Raw genomic sequence first — 18,214 nt, forward strand, 5'->3', positions numbered from 1 at the left:
ACATTGACTAATGACTGTAGGGGTATGTATCATATCCAAGAAAAACCTTTTATGTTATTGTTACAGTTTGAACACATTCAGGTCAGGGACGGCGCGTGCAAACTTCATTGTTTACGTCGTGAATATATTAGCTGAATGGGAGGGGCTTTAGGACCCGGGGGCGGGCGGGGCTCCCTCCTCCTCTCTCCCATCATCCACTGGTTTGACAGCTCGGGCGAGCGACCAGTCAGAGGAAGGATGCGAGGTGGAGGAGGAGGCGGCCTGCGGTCTTCGGTCCCAACTTTTGTAAATGCCAAGTTGCCAACCGGCAGCAACGTCTGTCAGGCACAGCTGCTGCTCACGGGCAACGTGTAGCTTAGAGCTAGCGCCCTCCTGCTGTCAACCAATCAATCAATCAATCGGATTCATTCGCGTGAGTGACGTCTCGGCGTTTGGACTTGTGGTGCTGTGCGCGCGGACTGGAAGTGGAGGCTGGGAACGCGCGCGCGTGTGTGTCCTCCCTTCCCTCCCGCTGCCGGGACGCATCGACATTGATGCACTCTGAGAGAAAAGTTGCGTTGCTGTTTTTAAACCGGGCGACATGTCGCTGAGCAGAAGCATCGAGTTCGAACACTTCGAGGAGCGCGAGAAGCCGCACCGGACCCCGAGGACCAACTCGGGCTCCGGGTCCCAGTCGGGCTTACGAGGCAACGGTCTGGTCCCGAGCCCGGCGCACAGCGCGCACTGTAGCTTCTACCGCACGCGCACCCTGCAGTCGCTCACGTCCGAGAAGAAAGCCAGGAAGGTGCGCTTCTACCGCAATGGAGACCGGTACTTCAAAGGGCTGGTGTACGCGGTGTCCGGGGACCGGTTCCGGTCTCTGGACGCTCTGCTCATGGAGCTCACAAGGTCCCTGTCGGACAATGTCAACCTTCCTCAAGGAGTCCGGACGCTGTACGCGCTGGACGGAGGCAGGAGGATCACCAGCCTGGATGACTTGGTAGAGGGTAAGGGATTTAACAACCAGCAACTCACGTGACCAAAAATAATGATTTCAGTGATTGAAAAAGTGCATTGATTCAGACATGTGATTGATTTTTATAAAAGCTAGGTTTTGGCTTAATGGGCTGTGCAGATACACACTGATGTAACCTCAGGCCTTATGGCAGAAGTTTAAAAGGTTACTCATATTCACACTGTAAAGGGATGCTGATGCTGTATATATTGCTTCATCCTTCATCTCTCCTTGTGCTTCAATCCATCAAATTATCTCTATAGGACATTACGGTATGATGGCTGCAGAGCATCACTGACATAACTGCTCTGACATGTTTGACCCACTGCCTTGCATGCAGAAACGCAGACCCCCTCCCCTCCCCTTCCTCTGTGCTGCTTTAGTTCTGCAGGCTGCTGCTAATGCACATCGGTGTCCATTGATCCCAGCTGGACTCTTTCACTAGCTCCCCTTCTTTAGTGTGTGTGTGTGTGTTTGGAAGATGAGTGTGTGCAGGCTTGAATGTTCCTCGTGTATCGGCCTCTTAAGTGCGATCCTAGCTGGGAGTGAATGCGTGATGAATGTGAATGCTGTTGCCAGGTTCCATTGACTGCTCTCTTAAATTGATCTCACCCTCGGGGCTTGAAAGATGGGAGTTTCTCCCTCCCCCCCCCCATCCTGTATCTGTGCAGTGCTTGAAGTGTAGCCGTGAAATAGTGTTTAATACTGGAAATGTGATTTTTAAAAAGTTGGAAAAATACGATAAAGGCATTATTTACGGGATGAATTAAAGTGGAATTTAAAATGTAATAGTGAATGTCCCCAACACACACAGATATCAATTTTGTCATTTTGGCAAGAAGCTGGAGGACAGTTCATAAACAAATTTAGCTTACTGCCTTAGCATAAAAGTTAACAATATTATTTTTAAGTTTTAAAACATCCTGTCAAAGGCAGTCACTGCAGTCTCTTTCACTTTCTGACGCGTTCATCGTCACCCTGCAGGGACACTGACCTCTCAGTAATAGGTTAATCTCCATGTTCAGCCCTGGTGTGTGTCTGTCTGCACCATGACCTGTCTGCAATCCTATTTAACAGGAGAGGTCATGGCTCTGCACACACACACACACACACACACACACACACACACATGCACACACACGCACACACACACACACTCAGGAGGATCCACCGACCTCTCACTGCAGTCATTATTCTGGTATACTGGTCTATTTTCATCTCACATGCTCCTAAAACTTTGTGCTCCACTCGTTTCCTCTGCCCCATCCCCTGAGTGACCGGGGAAGATTTAGGCCAGCGCCTGATCTGAATTCTGCAGCAATTTCAGCAAAAGTTGTTTTTGGTGCATTGGATGTAATACAAAGGGTTCTGCCACTGATCTTCATCACCTGCATGTGCAGGAGGAGAGTGTTGCTGTGTGAGGATCAGGGGCATACAGATTCTTTAGCAACTCATTTTGTCAGCACTTTCATTGTTTTTAAGGGTCGAGTCACTTGTACCTTTGAGTATTGTCAGGGAATGCAGATTATTGTTTTGAATTTAAGTTTTTAGATGCCTGCAGCTGATGTCATGGAAAAGTGGGAAAATCACTTTTTGGGAAGCTTCATATGACACGAACATGAGACTTGCTGCTTCTCCTAAAGAAGGATGGATGGAATTTGGTGATAAAAAGACTGAGAAATTACCTAAAACTATCAGCAACAATGTGTTTTCCTTCAGAAACAATGCCTCCAGATGCTTTGGATAATTCATGGACCTCAGTTTTTTTCCATTTCTGACCTTCATTGCAAAATACTGCTGTTGATTTTTCTGAGTAACCGGGATTTTGTTTCTGGAAAGTCCCAATGACGGACTTGTAGAATTAGGTTTCTTTTTAATCCAACTGTATTGTTGGAGTTTCCAAGACACATATCTGAAAATCTCAGCTGATGACATGAGGAGTACACTCCACTGCAGGTGGTCCGAGCACCAGTGTCTTGTTCTTGTTTACTCGGCCATCTAATGGACAGACAGAGGGAACGTTTCTGCACAGCTCAGCAGTCTGCGTCTGCTGGTTGGAGCCTGCTGGGGCTCTTTTGTGTGGAAACCCAACAAGCACCGTTCACATGTGTGTCCCTCATGGCTGGATGGGATTACTTAGCCAAGCAGTCAACTGTTGGGGGTTTTCACGTAGCAGGGGAAGTAGCCGCGCCAAGCCGCAAGTGGCCTCCAGCAGTCGAGCCGCGCTGGCAAGGTGCGAGTGTGTTTTCCAGCGCTCAGCACGGCAAGGTAAAGCTGTTTACCTGGATGAAGTGTCGGAGGTGTGTGCTCGACACAAACCACGGGAACAACCTGTCGTCTGAGGCCCGTACAGCTCATTGTGGCTGTTTGTGTTTGTACGACTCCCCACTGGAACATTTAAACTGGACTGCTGACGACGTAGAATAGGTCCATATGCTTTTAATGAGCACTGGTTGCATCAGCAGCAACATACCACAGCTTCAAAACAACCGAAAGCAGAAGTAAACAGTAAATAAATAGGCCGATATCTGCTGTGCTGGTGGAAAACCAAACAGAGAGGTAGCAGATCCTGAACTGGATTCAGAAAGAGCTTTGTAGTTTACAGTGTGGGGTACATCGCATGCTGACATAGAGATTCTAGTGGAGGTGGCAGGCCAAAGGGTGTATGAGCACCATCTGGTGACATGAAGGTTCAAAGAGGATGAGTATCCAACCATGACATAATCAAGGCTATTCTCTCAGACTTTAAAAAGCTTCCTCCACAGCCACAGAAGACGTAATACTCCTCATAAACTCGTGAATTGATCTTTGTACATAAAAGCTCTGTCTCTTTAAAAAATGATACAGCCCTTTTGGGATCCATATCCCCATCTGTGTCCCAAATCACTCACTTCTCACTATAAAGTCCACTATAGTTGTAAGTGAGAATTATTATACCTCGTATAGTGGACCCCAAAGCATCCCGATACGACTGATGGTCACTAACCGGTCATTATATACCATCATGCATTGCGCTGACGGAAAAAAATGAGAGCTTAATACAACAAATTACCATACAATATGTATTTATTACAAAAAAATAACAAGGCGTTTTTAATGGAGCAGCTCAGTGCTGCCGCTAACAGCCAGATACGATGTTGCTTCAGTCTTTACTCCCATAAATATCATTGTAATAATGCCTCCAGGGTTGGCTGACCATTAAACTCTTTGTTTGGATGAGTTTTAAACCCTTTTAATTTAGATTATCTGTAATGATTAAACTCACAGGTTTAGGAGCCACTCTGCCAGGGGTGTGGCTGCAGGCTAACACTGAGCTGCATCATGAATACATGCTTGATGGATAGATTGTTAGTGCCATTCACACATTTGTCATTTTATTTTTGTATAATCTTTGCTAAGTGATTAAGACCATCAAACATGTCCAATGACCGTCTATAAGATCTGGTTCATGTCTGCTCAGAGACACACTGGTCCAATTTTCCTTTACTACAGTGGTGAATATTATGTCAGCGGAGTAAAAGGTCGCGAACTCTGGGAATATCATCGGATCACGGGGTCACCTCACTGCTTTGGTGATGAGAAGTTTTATGTTGCTTTAATATAAACATTGTTTAATGATTCCCATGCTAGTGCTTGGGCTTCGGGATTAGTCACAGATGTGAAACCACTCCAGCTGCTGCACCGGTTAGACAGCTCTGTTCAGGCTCATCTGTCGTCCACGCGAGAGCAGCAGTGGCGGCTGGTTGGGCCTCCCATCACATTACCCGGGGATGTTGCACCTGAGATCTCTGCACCTCGGGGGAATAGACTTGTCACCAGTCACCATCTGAGGGCGTTTCAGTATTCTGTCACCGTCCCTCGGATGAATAACAGCCCCAGTTATGTGATGCTTTAGTTTTTTGGCGGTAGCTCACATCCCCCAGCTGTGTCCTAGCCTTTTAATTAGCCTTTGGTTAATTGCAGGCTTAATAAACCAGGTATCATGGGACACGCTGTCTCATATGGCCTTCTTTCCCTTTTTCTTGACACACATCAGATTCATAGATTGTATTTGATACTGTCAGTGAAATTGAAGTGCCAAAATTTACTGAAACCTTACCCAGAAGTTGTAAACAAATACATTTATGGTATATCTAGAATGCTTTTTATTCCCCGGCCAGCCTCGGTGTCATACAGTTCTCCCGTCACCCAGAGATACAGTCTATTTGTGCATGCCATTGTTGTCTTCTTTTCCCACTCACCCTGCAAATATCTTCACTGAGAGACATATATTTGTTTATTTACTGTAAATGTTCTATTGTTGGAAATATGTACTTGGTTATTTATAATTACCCAGTTGTCTATAAGGGGTAGGGTTAAATAAGCTTTTGCTTTTTCTTTCTTCTTTCCGGACATGATAATGTATTATTGTTTTTATTGCTTTAACTTACTCACATATTTTATATCAAACCTTCATGCATTCATATCTAGGATATTTGCTAGAACATAATTTACAGTATATTAAGTAGAAGTATGTGGAGTGTCTGCTAAGCACAAGATGAATTCTGAGATTCCACATATTTGAATTCTTCACATCGTGTTATAAATATGCATAGCGACCGCCCCGTTGGCTTGAAACACGGCTGTCGCAATTGAATGCTGCTATTAGGGCCGATGCTCGACCTTCAAAGCCGACTCCACACATTCTTGCTGCGGTATCCGTTCATCGTCCTCGTCACATGACTTTGTTCTTAAGGGGGAAACGTCTGCGTGTTAACCGTTGGAATGGAATGCTGGCAGATAAAACGAAATGCTTTGCTTTGGAGGAAGGCCAGTGCAGCAGCTCAACAGCTGAAAGGGAGGGAGCGAGGGCGGCGTCACACCGGCCTGGCCTCTCAATGTGCCTTTTTGTTTCAACGGAGGAATGTTAACTCTTTCTCTGTGCCGATGAGTCGGCTATGCTACATGACATATATGTCAGGTGGATGTTTCTGGTTTTGATGGTCAAATCTGATTTCTTTCCCCAGGTGAGAGTTACGTGTGTGCTTCCAATGAGCCCTTCAGACGCGTGGACTACACCAAGAACGTCAACCCCAACTGGGCGGTGGGCTGCAAGACGGGCACGTCGCGCTCCCTCTCCTCCCTCAACCTGCTGAAGGGCGAGCTGCAGCGCGAGTCCAAGGACTTCATCAAGCCCAAGCTGGTCACGGTGATCCGCAGCGGCGTCAAACCCCGCAAGGCGGTGCGCATCCTGCTCAACAAGAAGACGGCGCACTCCTTCGACCAGGTGCTCACCGACATCACGGAGGCCATCAAGCTGGACTCCGGCGCCGTGAGGAGACTGTACACTCTGGAGGGCAAGCAGGTGAGCCCTGTTGTGATGCACGCTTTTGTCGTTGTACTTTCAAGGACGGGGCGATGGTTGACGCTCCGGTAACCGCCGAGCCAACTGGTGCCGGAGCAGCAGGAGGAGGGAGTGAACCGTGTTGTTTTCAGAGAGATGAGGTGACGTGCTTATGAAAACCAGATGGAACTGCTTGGCTGAACTTTTTAGCCAAATGTTTTATCTCCAAAAAGCACTGCAAGGCTTCAGCTGTGTCAGCAGTCTAGGTAATTACACCCCATTTAATCATCCATACATAATTACACGCCATGATTATTTCAACAAGACACTAATGAATACACTCAGGCTTTTAGCCATATCCATCAGTATAGTTTCCTCCCTAACTTACACCCCCCCTCCCCCCCATTTAGCCATGTGAGACTGTTTTAGCTATAATCCTATCCATCTGGGACCATCTATATAGTAATAATTCTCAATGCAGGTCCCTGGTGTTGTGAGATTGAACACATGGTGCCCCTAATCAAAAAGATTTATATGACGTCGTCTCAGCTGGGAGAGGTCTGGAATAATCTCCATAGAATTATTTAACTTTAAAGTGGTTTAAAGTAAGTAACAAAACAAAAGAACAGGGTCAAAATAAACAATACTTAAAGATATGGGGTTAGGGATGATGCATTTAAAAAATCATCACACGAAAGTAAGTCTACATAAATGAAGTCCATGAAGACATTTTTGTAAAGTTTGAGCTGGAACGGGAAGGTCGGGTACCTGACACCTTACACTGTTGGGTTGGTAATAAAGTAAATTGATGTGGTTTTCAGCCGTTTCAGAAGTTAAGCAAAGATCGTAAACAGACCGATGACAGATTTAAGGTGTTTAAGGATGTCTGCCAAGAACACGCAACATGGAAGTGGTCTGAATCATGTTGTCTAGACTAGTGAATTAGTGATTAGTTGCTCCTGAACATTAGCTGTTATTGCACAAATAATATTATGTTCATTCATAAAATCCAGAAAACATAGCAGGCCAAAAAGAGAGTGGATACTTTATTTTTGCTTCGATTTTTAGAAATGTTGATTATCGATAAAACAAATACCCTGATTTTATTATTAATAATCACTAATTGGGGTTTTAGGGTTACTTTAAACAGTCTTTACAGGTTTAGTTACGTAGCTTTAACCACCGGATGTGATAAACGACAATCTCCTGTCATCAAATGTTCAAACATCTCCCGTCTGACACCCACACCAGCTGATGTTTGCTTCCTGTGAGCCGACAGGAAGCTTTCTAGGCTGACAGTCCCGACAAATGACTCAGCACAGTCACCTGTGACAGGGCCAGCGCAGCATCCTTCCTGTCTAGTCAGCACTGTACAGGAACACCGTTTCTACTGACTTGGGATTATGATGTAGTATGCAGTACCTCATCTTTATTTACATGATCATAGCTCAGTTTCCTGTGGTGTGACGGTCAAGAAGCCAATAGCAAAGACGGTTATCTTCTAAGGCTTGTAATTAGTTGAATTATTGAGGAGGAGATACTACTTTTCATCTTTGTTTACAGTAAAGTAACCAATTATACAAGAGTTGGGTGTGGGAGGCATGACTTCACACATCTAAGATGGCCAATAACGGGACTAAAATATCGCCGTCCACAGCTGTGCACATTCATACATCTCGTAAGAATCCGGTTGGATTCTCCCCCGTCATTAATTCAGGCCCATATCTGTCACATAAACCCTTCATGTGTCTCTATTTCCAGCTCTTAGTAAATTCCAACCAGATCAGCTGTGCACAGCAGCTGTTCTCTCCAAGCATTTCACGCTCTGCGTCGCCGTAATGAATGTCGCGATGGACTTTATGGGGTGCATTTAATGACTGTGACTTCCGCTGCTTGTGATACGTTTGCGAAGCCCACCGTGTCTGACTATCCAGATGTTGCCCCTGTCGAGTCGACGTCTTGACTCATCGTTTGAAGTGAGAGGAGCCGACGGACTGAGAGGGAGCACCCTTCCTTTTAACCTCCTTTTCTAGAGAGATACTTTCCCTGCCAGGCAGATACAGGCTTGTTAAAAGGCTGTAAAGTCTCTGGGAATGAACTTGTCAAATGAAAATAAACCCCCCAAAAAGATGAGCTCCAGATCCGTCATGATGGAGTGTCTTTCAGTGTAGTTTTTACTTTTCTCAAAATCTCAAACCACGCATGAACGTAGGCCTGTTGACGTTCTATTATTGGATGGAAGATGGATGCGAGCCAGTTCATCCGCCAACATAACACCAACGTGTGTGGTACACTGAAATCAGTCAGTCTTTGTATTTAAAATCACAAATCAGTCATTTTGAGTAGTGATTTAGGGCATGTGGCTCTTTAATACAGTTCAGGTGACACATTACATCGATTGAGCTTCCTCAGACGTTTTCTATTGATAAGCACATCACCATAGTTTACTTGTTTAGCTTCCTTTTGGTCCACGACTCATTTCACCTGCTGGAAAATCAATCAGTCCATCCATCACTGTAAAGTTCTCCACCGTTGTATGGACATTTATTGTTTTCTGCCAGCAGATATCATGTTGGAAATATTCAGAATTATTGTATTGAATTCTTTTTAACTTTCACTAAATTCACACTCGCCCTTAAATTCCAGCCACAGGACAGAGTGAGTGTTCTTGCCATAATATCCGATTCACTTGGACTATTTCAGACCCGTCTTACTCTATTGGCTTCAACAGGACGGTCTCAGAATTGAATTAAGAGTCTAATTCGAACGGTTTAGTCCATTAAGCCTGTAACGTGATCCCGAGACCAGAGCTGGACACCTGACAATATCCTCCATGATCAAATAATTCAATGTTGAGTGCGTTCTTTAAAATGGGCTGAAGCCCCTAAATTCCCACTGCAAGATAAATTATTACATCCAACAGCATTTTCAATGTTTTATGTATTCATCAATGTTCACAAATCATGAAATGATGCTTGAAATACTGTGTAGGGTATTAGTGCTTTGTTTAAGGTGTATATTATCAAATAGACATTTTATTAAATGAGCATAAAAAAAAGCTTTACTTTTCTCTTTAAAAAGTAAAGCTCTTCACTCAGTCACTTACACACACACACACACACACACACACACACACACACACAGACACACACACACACACACACACACACACACACACACACAGACACACACACACACACACACACACACACACACACACACACACACACAGACACACACACACACACACACACACACACACACACGAACACACACACACACACACACACACACACACACACACACACACACACACACACACACACACACACACACTCTCCAAACGCCTTCCAGCAGCAGCCATCTGCTCCTCCAAAAATCAAATCACAGGTCCCAGCCCCCCTCCCGCTGATGCACGCACACACTCAGAGGCCCCCCGCCGGGCCCCCGGCCACCACCGGATAATTAGACCTATAAGCTGGAAGGCAGGGTTAAAGTGCAGCTGTCAGGTGTGTGTGTGTGTGTTTGTGTGTTTGGGCACAATACATCTCTGTCCACTCTCCTCCCTTGATTCAAAGATGCTCCTCAGACTGAATGTTAATTGTTGATCGTGGTGATCGGGGCCAGCAGAATCAGCTGCTGCTTTTCAGAGAAACCCCTGTTTTACATCTCAAAGCTGAAGGGCGGCTGGAAAATAGGATTTTCCTATTTTGTATTGTCTAATCGAGGCATTCATTCATTTGGAGAAGAGTTAGCGGTCCAGAACTTGCTAGGTTGTCTTTTTTTTTATTTTATTTTTTTATTATACTGTAGTAATGGAAGGTCCATCTGATAACACAAAAGGAGGAAGTTTGGAGGCTCATTTCCAACCTCCACAGCTGGCCAATTACAGCTTGTTACAGTAATGGTCGGACACAACCTCCCCCCGATATGACCTTACAAAGCCTCAACGAGCAGTTCTGACGATCCCTCTGTACACTCGATTATCCAAGTACTGACCACAACCAATAAGCTGCATCTGACCTGTCCACACGTCGTCACATCGACACCCCCATCGGCTCTTTGACTGAGAAATTGTTGACAAAAGACAGAAGGTGGGAAGGGCAGAAGAAGGGGGTGCTTCCTCACAACCCCACTATTTCTCCCACTGTGCAGAGCAGCTGACAGCCGCTTCTGTTTGCCATCGTCGCATACAAAACCCTTCAGTTCAGGAAATGTCCACACACTCAGGCTATGTTCACATTATAAGCATGCGTGGCCCATTTCATGATCAGATCCAGAGTCTGCTCCATCAAGAGACAGTCTATGAACAGATAACTGGGGTTCCATTTAGTGGCGTTTGTTTTTTTACACCAACTGGATCCTGTCCAGGGTTTCTGACCGCCTTTTACCCAAAATGTAGCCTCAAACGCCTCAAACCCCCTCTGACCCAGACATGTTATAAGTGTCAGTCAGCGTGTGGCGCTGCTATTTAAAACATTAGAGGTCGATGTGGTACAGAGCAATAAGCGGAAATAAGAGGAATAAATACATAGTTGGGTGGTGTGAGGGAATAATCAATACTTTAGTCTGACATTCAGGGAAGGTGACATCTTCAATGCAAAAATGACACAACTCATGATAAATGGAAAAATAAGTATTAATTCAGGGATGTATTATTCCACAATAAATTGTTATTTTTAATAAATCTCCAAATTAAAGTGTTTTTATGACTAATTTATAAAAATCAGCGAGGTGAGGTGTCCATCCAAGTATTCTGATGTACATTTAGTAGTAGAAACCTCACAATAACTCTACCACCTTGATCCTACAAGTCCTGCAATTTGAAAAAAGTGTTTCTGTTATATTTGGAAGACAAAGTCTGCAAAGTTGCTTTTAGCCAGCGTTCATCCTGTGGTTGAATAAGAGCTTGTCACACTCAATTTTATCATCAATTACTGTAAATTTTAATTGGCATCACGTGAGCATTCATCAAGTAATTCTTTTTTTTTTTCCAGAAAACACACGTGTATACATAAGTTTACAAGTTGAACATTGATTTTCTATCTAAAAATGCTGAGATACGTTTGCCTTTCACGAGCCTTTTCACTCGGTGATGTTATCAGGTTGACAGCCAGTCTGCCCATTAACCAGCGGCTGCAGACAGACCTGGGCCAGTTATGCTGCGAGGCTGTGAGGGCAGAAATGCTCGTCTCTCCGAAATCTATAAAGGCCTTTTCACTTCAGCAAGCTGAGGAATGAAAGAGGAAATGGAAGTCTGCTCTGATAATTGGACAGGATGCTCAAATGCAATGTCTTTGTTTGTGCACGGCTTTCCATTAGTTAAGTGGGCGGAGTGTATCCTCCATGATGCATTGAAGACAGTAATATATCTTTAAAAATCTACATAATAAGTAGCAACATTGTCAGTGTTTTTCTTTGAATAGATGTAAGTGCATTAGAGCTTGTTCATGCTCACAGTGTGCATTACAGAACTTGACGGTCACTTGCAGCAGTTCATCAGGGCATGAAACGAGAGAAACTCCACTCCCTGATTAGATGACAGTAACGTATATGGATAGGGAATGGAAAAAAATACAGACCAGAACATCCATTATCCATATTGACGTTCCCCTGTCTGTGAGCATGCACCGTGATAGCAGAGACAAAGAATCCATAACTTTTTACTCACCAACAAAATGCACTTAAATGTGTTTTTGCACCTAGAAAACACTTGTCTGTGTTTGTGTCAATCTCATGTGATTGAATTGAAAATAGCTCAAAATCTTCAGGTGGAAAAATAGACTCTGCGTAGGACGCCCAACTCACATAGACTGAATTGCCCTAAAAGAAGACACCAAAACACTTATAAATAAATAAAACCAGCTTCATATCCACGATTAATTATTCAAGTGGGTTCAACTTTATAAAGGCCTTCAAAGAGATACACCAGCATATGCAGAAGCACAACAACATATGAAAACAAATCAATGAAGCCATAGAAAAGCACCCAACTAAAGATCATTAATAACTTAGTAGATGGATAACAAGAGGGGATAAAGGATGTAAATCCTGTTGCTTTTCCAAATAGATTGATGTCCTGAAGGCAGCGGTGAAAACATTCTCTATAATATCTCCTCATTTTGGCTTGGCATGTTCGTCAGGTTCCTTGTTTTTTGTCGGTGTCGAAAGAAACTATTTAGCAACCTGATGCGAAAGGTTGTTTATTTAATATGATGAACTGTAAGAATGAAGCTTATGTTTCATTGGAATGAGTAACTTAAGAGTAACTCTTTGCTTGGACGACCCGTTCTCACTTCCAAGGCGTTAAATACTGCAGCACGGTCATTCCGCCTTGGCATCTGACACCGAAGCTCTTATTGCATCCAAGTGTGTGTTTTTGACGCAGGGAGGGGAGGACGAGTCAAATAAACACAAGACTTTGGTCCAATGTGTTCTGCTCTCCGTGATGTGAAACTCCATGAACCTGTGAAGACGGAACTTTATTTTGAAAAGACACGATACGAGTTGGATGCATTGGACTGAGGAGGCGTTGTTGGAACATAAGAAGTACTCAAAGTAGTGATGAGATACCATTTTTATTTGTGAATACAGCAGTAAGAATACAGCTTTGATTACCAACACGTCATAAACACAATGGCTCATGCTGCATGGGTTTCTGGGTTTTGGGGGCACACACATTAGCATGAGAGGGGAGGAGGATGTTGGTTAGCTTGACACTGATGAACTGTGGCATCCTTTCAGATGACACGCTTCTAACGATGCCGTCTTCTGGTCCCTGATACTATATTCCTAGGCAGGATGGTGAAACATGCTGGCAGTTACAGACAGATTAGTCAGAACCGTCTCCCCGTGCGACGAGCTCGGGGTCACGGCCAGACACCGTTTTCATCTGATTGTCAGGCATGAGCTGTTTTCAGGGCCAAGTCTGGATTAAACGCCGCCATTTAGGTCAACAGCCATGAAATCTGCATTCCCAGTCCACGTATTGTTCTGTGCTGAATTAGCATACGGCACCAGCTGACACCAGCGCAATGACGCCAATCAGCCCGGAATATTCTCAGATGTGTTCAGTGAGATGATGTTGAAATGCCGATTCAAGCTTTTACCTTCTGGATTCTCACTGCCAGCACTGCATGTGAGTGCTGCACCGTTAGCTGCCAGCCACCGGCTCAGCCGACGGCATGTTGAGAGCCATGTGGAGAGATAGATATGCTATGAAATCAGGTATTGAGAACATTTTTCATCTATCAAAATTCCACTATGCAATGTTTTTTCCCCTTTTGTTCTGTAGTTTTTCTATTACCCAGTGTCTCAGAACATGGGGTACATTACACGTACTGTGTACTTTATTACTTTTTTAAGCTCAACAATCAGAGACTTAAGCTCTGTAAGTCAAAAAGATGAAATGTTGGCGCAACATTGTCACTATCCTTAAAATCTAGAAAGTCCTAGCAGATGGTGCACACACACACACACACACACACACACACACACACACACACAACCAGTTCTTTCCCCCCTTACAAACACACTTCATCGTATTTATAAAGCAAAAGTGTCTGACCCACGTTTCACAAGTGCTGGCATGATACCGTGCAATGACGAACGGCAGGAAAACAAAAGCCGGCAGACGACAAAGAGGGGGAGGGGTCGGGGCATTGTGTGCTGTGTGATCTCAACTAGTTGTTTTGTTTGTCCAAGCCTGGCTCGCATCCATTCTTTGCAGCAGGCCTTTCACTCTCCCTACAGGAGAGTTGACATCATGATACTCACACACCAGCCCACACACACTATTGTTTGTCCGCTTGGGTTTGAGCCCAGGTCGCCTCAGCAACTTCTGTCAGGTTGCTGTGATGGATATTTTTGCACAGGGCGGATCAGGAGCTGCATGTCTGAGTGATCCTGACAACTGTAGCAGGTCTCTGATGCCGACGGTGGGGTTTCCGTTTGCACATCAAACGGTGTCTTTTTTTAGTTGTTTGAGATGTCCTGGCCTAACAAAAGTTTTGGTGTTTATTTATTGGACAGTTTTCCTTCTTTGTTTATTATTCATTCATGTGAAGAGTGGAAACATGGAATGCTAGTTATCATTCCGAGAGATATTAACGTGGGTCTTTAGAGACTTCTGCCAGACATTTTTGAGCGTTATTGCCTCGTAGCCACTTTGCAGTAATGTTGGCTTTTTAATTGAAGAATGTTATGTGAACTGGCAACAAAAACAACAACAACATTTTATGCATCTCTTGTGGCTCCCTGAGCACCCGAGCAATTCTGCAAGTCTCACTTTCTAAATGAGCTGGGTAATCTACTGAGGCTCATTTCAGCTAGAAAGTTGTGTGTGTGTGTGTTAGGGTTTTACACTCTCCAACAGCTCCATTTGCGTATATGCTCATGCACATGAAAGCAGCCGGTGGTTATGTACAGTACTGTCTCTCTGTCTGCGTATGAATATGACTTGGAGGAGAGTGAGAGCCAGACAGCTGTGAAATGTGGCTGGTGTGAGACAGAGTTCATACGCTGCCTTGGGGTTTCCCTCACATCGGTTGACAAATGTAGGGAACTGACAATTTCAAGGATTTTGTTCTGAAGTACATTTGCCTTTCAGTATCAGAACCATGCGTCTCCACCGGGAGGATCATGCGACCGTTCGTCTGTGAGTGAGTGAGAGTACGCCTCTCTGTCTGTCTCCAGCTAATCTTGCATTGCGCTGCAGCAGACTGCATTATATTCTGCTTTCTCACACCGTTTTATTGCTTGCTTTTACTGCCATCGATTACCTGCCCACACCTCACCCACTACTCTTAAGGGGCCACAAGTGATAACAGCTGAGTGCATCTCCGACCCTCCATCCACAACTCTGCCCCCCCCACCCTTATATTGCACGGTGTGTTTGGCTAACGACTAGCAGACACAAGAACTGCCAGTACACACTAACACCCTCTCAGACGCTGCTAAGCGGGCAGCTTGGAGAGTTTAATTTTGTTTTTGGCCATATTGTATGACTTGACTTCAAGACGTCGTAGTCTTAATGACGCATGTGTCAAACAAAAACCTTTCATTAATAGTCTCTCAGCAGGGGGGGTTAGCCAATCGTAGGTTGTGTTCAATGCACAATAAAGCAGTGGTTGCACTGAACCTTTCTAGTTTATCAGTAATGGTCTGTTGGTTCCTCTAATGTGGTTGCTATTTTAGAGATTGAAAGCAAAAAAAAAGCAAGTATTTAATAGATAATGAAGCTAATGTAGTGAATCCAGAGTTGGGAGTTAATGATGGGCTTAGATTTCTCATTGCTCATTTTTTTTTTGTGCTGCCGCCTTGTCTTGGCTGTTACACGTGTCTGAGATTTATTGCCTTAATCCAACGGAGATAAACCTTCTCGGGAGGAAGAGTTCAAACGGCGTTAAGAACCGGGTTGGCTTTAGCTTAAGCGTCGCCCACTTTAATAGGCATCTAGCCGTCTGCATGTTCTCAAGTAAGTAGCAGTGTGAGAGTGAGAGTTAAAGCCTGTGAATGAATGAAGAACGCACATCTAGTTGACCATGAACGGCTCTTTTGTTTTGTGACATTAAGAGTAGCAGACTTTGTTTTCAGGGTGATGAGAAGCACTCAGGGGTTTGGAAGTAAATAGGGTTGATGGTACCAAATGATTAGCGTGATCATTGTCCTGGAGATTCAGCCATTTACCGCCTTTTTCCACTGAGCTAAATCCTTAACTCCCGCTGTGACATTTGCTTCTGGAACAAAGCCCTTACTAAAGAGCAACCCTCTTATATTTGTTGAATCACATATTGGGGTTATTTTCACGTTCAATAGACGGATCCCCTTCTGTTACTTTCGTATGCACACACACTTGAAGCCCTCGGCTTGTGTTTCCTCTGTTGCCGAGCGAAGCAGGGCAGAAAGTACAGCGGGAGACGAGGGTGGCACAGACTGATGGTGAGGGCAGGAGAAGGTCAGACATATGAGAGGGGAGGGGGGTTGTCGCATCTCGTAGGGCAAATTTCAGTTTAGCCCCTCAAGAAACTTCTCCCAGCCAATACAGAACCCCCACAAACGGTTCGCTTCACTGATTGGTCGAGACGAGCCCGAGCAGGACGGGGCTGGACAGTTTGTCCTGGCAGTGGTTGACAAGCACAAAGAGAAACAAGGACAATGCAGTCTGACATAAATGCACTCCTTTACTTCTTTGCTCCAAATAATCTGCTGCAGGGAGTTTGGCATTTTTCAGGAAAACTTTTATACTTTGACTTTGCAGAACCTTTTCCAACAGGGACGTAATAATGATTTATCAAACAATTTATTCTTTATTCTACCTTTAGATATATACAACTATTTCAATTAGGGAATTCAAATGGTGCAGTTTATTTAAAGTGCATTTAATTTCATAGACATTGTCATTCAACATAATTCCTCAACCTCTGGGCCTCCTTTACTTCCTGCCTGTTTTAAACATCTATATGGGCACCATTTGTCTCCATTTCCCTGAATTTCTCTGGACATCTCCGGCTAGCTGAAAAGTACTTTATCACAGGCCGCAGCAGTGCTAGCCTTGCAGAGAGAGAGGTGTGTGTAGAGGAGAAAGTAAATGAGAATACAGCCGAGGGCCTTCTCGACAAAATCATATTCCAGTTCCTTTTCTCCCCAATAACCTGATGCCTCAGGTGGTGCTGGGACAAGCCTGTCCTCGGGCAACGAAGAGAGCCTGGCCTGCTGGAGCATGCAGGTGTACAACTTAGTTTAGTCAACGTGTGTGTCATTATTTATTAGGTGAAAATGCAGAGCCTTGTTTGGAATCATCTGACAATCATCAGAGTTACATGACTTGACATTTTGGGAGATACTAGGGGTGGGTAAAAATATCGATACGGCAATATATCGTGATACTTTGCTGCCCAATACAATATCGGTTTTTCAACTCCAAAGATCGATTTAAAAAACAATGTCATGTTTAGACGCGTTGTGAATGCAGTACTTTATCCTTTTTCATTTTTTCATTTGTCCTCTGATCAATATCATCTGATGTACATTTACAGGTACTTGTGTTTTCCTCTTTATTTATATTGAAATATCATGATATCGTGACCAAAGTATCGTGATACGTATCGTATCGTGAGGTTCTTGCCAATACTCACCCCTATGAGATACGCTCATTTATTTTCTTTTTTCTAGTGGTTGAATGAGGAAATCAATACCACATTTTGTTTGATCCCACATAGAAACATTGAATATAAATCACATGGAAGAAATATAAAATACAAAATTCATCACTTTGTTTTATATATTAGTGTTAAAAAATGACTGTATAGTTTATGCTTTATTTTATATTTTAAGTATGAGCAACAGTTTCTATTTAATTTATTGTCGCTGTATAATTAACATTTTAAGAATAAATATTAGGCAACCAGGGACTCGCTAAAGTTGCGGTGCCTGACTTATAAATAACTGGTACATAAAACAGCAAATTGACTTTTTTTACACTTAATGTTTTGTCTGGATCCAGGAAACTAAAAAATAAGTGAGCTTTAGAGGTGCATGTAGGCAGATTTAGTAACCGTCTCATTTCCAGTCTTTGTGCTAAGCTAAGCTAACAGACTGCTGGCTGGCCCGCTATGTTTAGCAAATCTATATCTAATCTAAATCTCTGCCAGAAAGTAATTAAGTGCATGTCCGTCCCTTTGAGGTCTGACTCTGAGGAAACTGCTCACTTCAGCAGTCACCTGTGTTGCTGTCTCATGTTGTCCTCTAACAAATGACCACCGCTCTACAACAACGCCTCCGCTGAGTGGATGGAAAAATACAGGGGAGTGTTCCCATCGATGTCTACATCAGAGGAAGTGGTGCGGGGAGTCGGGGTCAATGACAAAGGTCATCTCCCTTCTGCATTATTTGTTTTA

The 18,214-nt window shown here is 43.9% G+C and overlaps 1 protein-coding gene across 6 annotated transcripts in view; it reads left to right on the forward strand.

Moving 5' to 3' along the window:
- The first annotated feature begins 225 nt into the window (after window positions 1-225).
- dclk2a (doublecortin-like kinase 2a) overlaps window positions 226-18,214 on the forward strand; it is a 33,664-nt gene continuing 15,675 nt past the window's right edge. For 3 of the 6 annotated variants that reach the window (XM_084005734.1, XM_084005735.1, XM_084005736.1), the window contains exons 1-2: window positions 226-986; window positions 6,001-6,338. In XM_084005734.1, coding sequence (XP_083861860.1) covers window positions 581-986; window positions 6,001-6,338 — 744 coding nt within the window. In that variant the 5' untranslated portion in view covers window positions 226-580. The remainder of the gene's footprint in view (window positions 987-6,000; window positions 6,339-18,214) is intronic. The other 3 variants (XM_084005733.1, XM_084005731.1, XM_084005732.1) reach the window with 3 other exon arrangements.

The sequence above is a fragment of the Eutrigla gurnardus genome (genome assembly GCF_963514095.1).
Source record: "Eutrigla gurnardus genome assembly, chromosome: 3".
NCBI classification, from domain to species: domain Eukaryota; kingdom Metazoa; phylum Chordata; class Actinopteri; order Perciformes; family Triglidae; genus Eutrigla; species Eutrigla gurnardus.